Genomic DNA, 5,489 nt, shown 5'->3' with positions numbered 1-5,489 from the left:
GCTTGCAGAAAGTTCGACAGGCCGCTATAGCCAACAAGAAATGTTTCCATTAACTTCAGCCTCTAGTTACAAACACTTAAATCAGGTGATATGACTAGTGTGACAAAGAAAAGCAAGCCCTTTGGGGTAATTTTTTTAATATACAAGATAATTGATAAATATAATAATATATACATGTATACAGTACTTACATAAACACAAATATTTGGCTTATTTCTTTTTTGTTGCCTTAAAAAGTTGTAATGTGTAATGCCTTAAAAACCTGCAACTGTGTATCTGCTTCCTTGGCTATAAAAATCCTTTATTTTTGTAAACGTTTGGTTTCAAACGAATCCATAAGTGCCGCTGAAGCATATTGCCCATTAATCTGAACCATTAAGAACCTGGAACTACAGCTGACAAGTGATTTGACACATTAACATTGCCTCATTTTCTATGTTGGCCTTCCATCATCATAAGTCTTAAAATCATTACCCGGTCAGTTCCAGAACTGTTAATACTGCACTTTTCAGAAGTCTTACAAAGTTGGTTAGTGTATCTTTATCATCTGTATCCTGTTTAATTGCAGCTTTAAGGAAAGGTGGATTGGTGCTGAGTAATAATTCCACAAGAAACATATTTCCATTACTGTCCTGTGCATAGAGATATGATTTCCAGGGCTGTGGGCCAGCTTTGCTCTTAGCTATGGTATAAATATTCAGCACATGAAGAGATGTCTGTAGAAGGTCTGGTTCTGCCTCCTGCTTCCATTCAATATTCAAGCATAGCTCTGTAGTTGTAGAAATCCATTTTTTCTCAAACAACTCTGGAGTTATTGTAATGTCACTAACTAAAGTGATTAGGTCAATAGGTTCTTTGGCTACTTTGGAATTCTCAGGTGAATGCAGATCTACGGGTAAATAAAACAGATTAATACCTTGATGTACTTAACACTAAAAGAAAATCATAGCTCACTTAACTTCCCATGTGGGTCCATGATTTTCCCGCTTATTGGAATGCCCATAGTTTGCGCTTCAGCCTGAGATGGTGCTACAGCCAGCACTGGCAGTCATAAAAATGTACTTTAGTTAGAAACAAAAGCACAGATCTAAAAGGGTGCTACATGCATAATGTTCACTGGGGGATTCACAAATGATTTCTTTAATAGATAGCAAACACAAACAATTCCCAATGAGCTTATTTAGGGCTTGTTCACACAATATAGTGCGTTCCAGAGCGGTTAGCTGCTGGAATGCACTTTAGCGCATCCCGGCTGGCTTCCATCGTTCAGGGGAGTGGCGGTGCATTGAAGCCATTGGCACCACAGCCATGTCCCCCGCTCGCAGTGCAATCGCCCTCACCAGAACACGTGGCACATCAATGCCTGCGTTCCAGTCCAGTGCAATCTGAAAAAATAGTGCATGCAGATTGCACTGGACCGGAACGCAGGCATTGATATGCAACGCGTTCTGGTGCAGGCGATCATACTGCGGGCGGGGGGCATGGCTGCATTGCCATTGATTTTCAATGCAGATCCATGCCCTCTCCTGCTCCTGAACGCAGGAAGCCGGCCGGGATGCGATAAAGCAGCTAACCACGCTGGAACGCACTGTATATGGTGGGAACAAGCCCTCAAAGAGACAGCACAGCAGTAGTAGTCTGCCTCGTGGCTGGCTTTGTCTGACTGAAGCGTCGGACTGAGTCTTGTGATGAGTTGCTGTAAGTCACTTACTTCTACAGGTGAAACTCGAATAATTAGAATATCGTGCAAAAGTAATTGCAGTAAGTGCTGCAAAAGGGGCCCAAACCAAGTACTGAGTACATATGCATGCTTGTACTTTTCAGAGGTCCGATATTGTTCTATGTACAATCCTTGTTTTATTGATTGCATGTAATAATCTACTTTTTTGAGGTTGTGGATTTGGGGTTCTTGGGGTTTTCATGAGCTGTAAGCCATAATCATCACAATTATGACAAATCACGGCTTGAACTATCTTGCTTTGCATGTAATGAGTCTATCTCATATATTAGTTTCACCTTTTAAGTTGCATTAGTGAAAGAAATTAACTTTGCACGATATTCTAATTATTCGAGTTTCACCTGTATGTGTAAATGTGCTTGAGAAGTGGAGTTCTATAAATAACAGGCTTAGTATAAGAGACTTCTATGCAGTGTCTGAACATCGAATACGTGGTTGGTGACCTGCCTTTTCTCTAATCTTGTTAAGAAATATAGCTGGCTCCCTGCTCCAACTTTGTATAGGGACAGTAATTGAAAAGCAATAGACTGATGAGCTCATCATCTGCTTTCTGCCCTTGTCAGCATATAGCACACCTGACTGGCTCCTAGTGTTGGCCTTATCTCTCCAAGTCTAAGTTCTACATTCTAATTGCTCAGTCTTAAAGGAAATGTATCGGGAGAGTAAAATGTGCTCTTCCCAATAGTTTGAGCTGGTATGTGACACTGCAGCTGTCATATGCCGGCTCTATAAGTCTAGAACTGAGGGATCACAAACAGCCGATTACTCAGCTCAGGACTTCTCCCTGCAGAGAGTGGTGACTATCAGCACTCACTAGAGGGACAGACGGGGAAGGGGGCGGGCACAGCTGGAACTGGCTCTAGAGAGGCAAAACCAGCTGTCAATCAGGCAGCAGGGTGGATCCTGACAATGTTGTCTGGATCTTTTCTGGCTGCATCGCAGCTCTGTGCTATCAGTATATAGCGGGGAGTGACTTTGGGTCACAGGGGACATTAGTAAATGAACTCCAGTAATACAAAAGAGAATTATAGCCAAGAAAAAGGTTTGGCCATAGTACTCTCCTAACTGGGATATGGGATACATCTGTCCCTTGGAGACTATATTAAAACAATGAGAGTCAACCATATTCAGTATTTAGTAGTGCCTTTTTTGTGGGGCCCAAAGATTTGGTTTACCATAGGGTATATTTCACAATTCACAGCTGTAAAACCTACAGATTTGTCTAAGGGCTTGTTTACACCAAGCGCGGAGCAGATCCAGAGCAGAGCAGGTGCAGCCGGATCAAAGCTGCGTCCAATGTATTCCAATGGTATTTTTTGCTCCAGTTCACATCGCAGCGTGCAGTTGCAGAGCAGATTCAGAGCAGGTGAAAAAACTGCAGCAGGCCCTATTTTACCTGCTCTGGATCTGCTCTGGAACGCATCAAAAACGCATGCCAATGCCTGGAACACATAAAGCCCATTTTAAACATAAAAAAGAAAATATATATATATATATATATATTTATTTATTTTTTACCAAAAAGAGCCCGGAACGCATCAAAAATGTGTCAAAAACACGTCTAACAGACTAGCGTGCGTGTGCAGAAACCTGACCGGATCTGCTCTGCATTTGGTGTGAACAAGGCCCCAGTGTTACCAGCACCAGGGATAAAACAATGCAAAATGTGTTTATAATATTGAACCTACCCTCTACAAGCTGTTTTGCAACAGAGGACAGTTCACATTTAGCGAGACTGGCAAAAAGTTTTTCCCGATGCTTCTTGTCACATAAAGGAGTCAGGTTGTTGAAATTTTTCACCCAGCTGTTAATTGGTTGCTCTGTTCTATCAACCAAAATGCCCAATGATGGGTCTGATTTTGGACCGCTGAGAACTTTCATCACTTCAATCACTCCAGACGACAAAAGTCGGTAGTAATAAAGACCGCGATCTCGGACAGCCATGTTAGTTTCCTCTTCTATGAAATACATAAAATGAGTTAAACAAAAGGATGCAACAACTAAACATGGCTGATACAGTTTCAATTCAACATACAGAGCAAGGAACATTTGTAAATCCTCATTTTACTCTATACTAGCAAAAGTGTCCATTCCTTGAATATGATGGGATTTAAAAATGCTAATGGTATGATAATTAGTGGTATAACATGTATTTCCTACAGCACAGTTTAAAGAGTGAAGCTTAAAATACCCAAACAGTGTTTGCAGATTTTACTGCGTGTGCCTGATCGACTTTTGTCGAAGGGATAGGGTCACCCATGGATCGAATTCTGGCCGATTCTTACTGAATTGGCTGCAATTCGATCCGTGTGTACCTAGCTTTAGACTAAAGGATCCTGTAAAAGACCTAAAGAAAGTGGGAAACCGTCTGTCATTTGATCACAGGATCACATAAGAAACTGGGGCTTTTAATTATTCATTTGCTAGGAGGTGGGTGGAGCAGGAAGGGAAATATTTTTTTATTCCAGGACCTTTAATATTTATAATAAAAAACACAGGGATTGTGAATGTTTTCCCTTTTAGAACAAATTATATCATCAATTATATCATTCCTGTACCTTTTTCATATTCTGGTTTAAAGAAATGAATGTCTTTTTTTAACCTATGTAACTATTTTGAACAAAAATGTCACTCTTCCATTCCTGTGTTTTTTGGGTATTGGGGTGACTAGTGCATGTTTAAGAGGGGTAGGAAAGATTCCAGTAGAAAGTGAGAGATTGAAAATGTGAGTAAGAGAGTGTAGGATAGAGTATGAGGGTGACCGAAGTAGTTTTGAGGGAACAGGGTCCAGGGGGCAAGTGGTGAGGTGGGTGTTATAGCAATGTAGTGTTCTTGAAAATATCATGTCCATGGCTCAGCAGTGCAGTGTCTCCAGAAAAAACCATCCCAATTCTTTTTTAAGTAAGAAAATTTCTCGGCAAATATCACTTTCCCAACCTGGCTTAGGACCAGGCTTAGGGGCGTATTACTGCATAACTGGCTTGCTAAAGCAGGCCTCCTGGAAATATCACTCATCTATACCTGGCTCAGCAGTGTCCTTGGGACTATCACTATTCTCTACCTGGCTAAGAAGTGCAATATCCCTGAAAATATCATGCTTTAGCAGAGCAGTGTGAATAAAGAGTTTTGTCTATGATATCGGACACTGCATTAGGGCAGCCCATGCAATTGAATAAGGTACTTTTGAACAGGGCTCAAAATTTCAAGTCCTGAGCTACTAGCCAGACCTTAAGAGTCACTAGCCACCAGTTGCCCCACCTAACCCTTACCCTGCCCCGGCCTTAACTCCGCCCCTAAACACACCCTCTTAAATAATCTTATGATAATTCTTATCTTATGATAGTTGCCGCTTGTAAACGGCAGATTAGGGATTGCTGCTGCAGGAAAACGCAAGTTCCTGACACAGGAATCTCTAATCACACCTGAAATATACCGCAGGTGTGAATGGGGCCTAATATACACATACACTAAAGGTGTCCATACACCTGCCGATTATCGTACAATAATCGGCAGGTGTATGGGCAGCGTGCGACTGCTTCTACTGTAAGGTCGTACGACTTTATTCTTCCAAGCGCGCTGGAAAACCTGCCGAAAATCGTACGCATTTTGGCAGGTTGGTGGCGTGGTTGGAAGACTAATGCCGCACGGGCCGGTGTGCGCAGGCGCACACTGCCTGCTCAGCACTGCAATCATCGGAAGCCCTCCCCTCAGCGGGGAGGGCTTCCGATGATTGACAGTACGATCTGCCTGT

At 42.1% G+C, this 5,489-nt stretch overlaps 1 protein-coding gene across 1 annotated transcript in view; it reads right to left on the bottom strand.

Annotated features, from left to right (window-relative positions):
• Positions 1 to 442: 442 nt before the first annotated feature.
• The window catches only part of AP4B1 (adaptor related protein complex 4 beta 1 subunit), a 38,186-nt gene continuing 33,139 nt past the window's right edge, over positions 443 to 5,489 (bottom strand). Inside the window, exons 9-10 of the mRNA XM_018569804.1 lie at positions 3,427 to 3,696; positions 443 to 889 (exon numbers count right to left, since the gene is read on the bottom strand). Coding sequence (XP_018425306.1) covers positions 471 to 889; positions 3,427 to 3,696 — 689 coding nt within the window. The 3' untranslated portion in view covers positions 443 to 470. The remainder of the gene's footprint in view (positions 890 to 3,426; positions 3,697 to 5,489) is intronic.

Source organism: Nanorana parkeri, unplaced genomic scaffold (assembly GCF_000935625.1).
Source record: "Nanorana parkeri isolate BGI_ZX_2015 unplaced genomic scaffold, ASM93562v1 scaffold1401, whole genome shotgun sequence".
Taxonomy (NCBI): Eukaryota; Metazoa; Chordata; class Amphibia; order Anura; family Dicroglossidae; genus Nanorana; species Nanorana parkeri.
The sequence above is the reverse complement of the archived record's forward strand: the minus strand, read 5'-3'. Positions and strand labels throughout refer to the sequence as shown.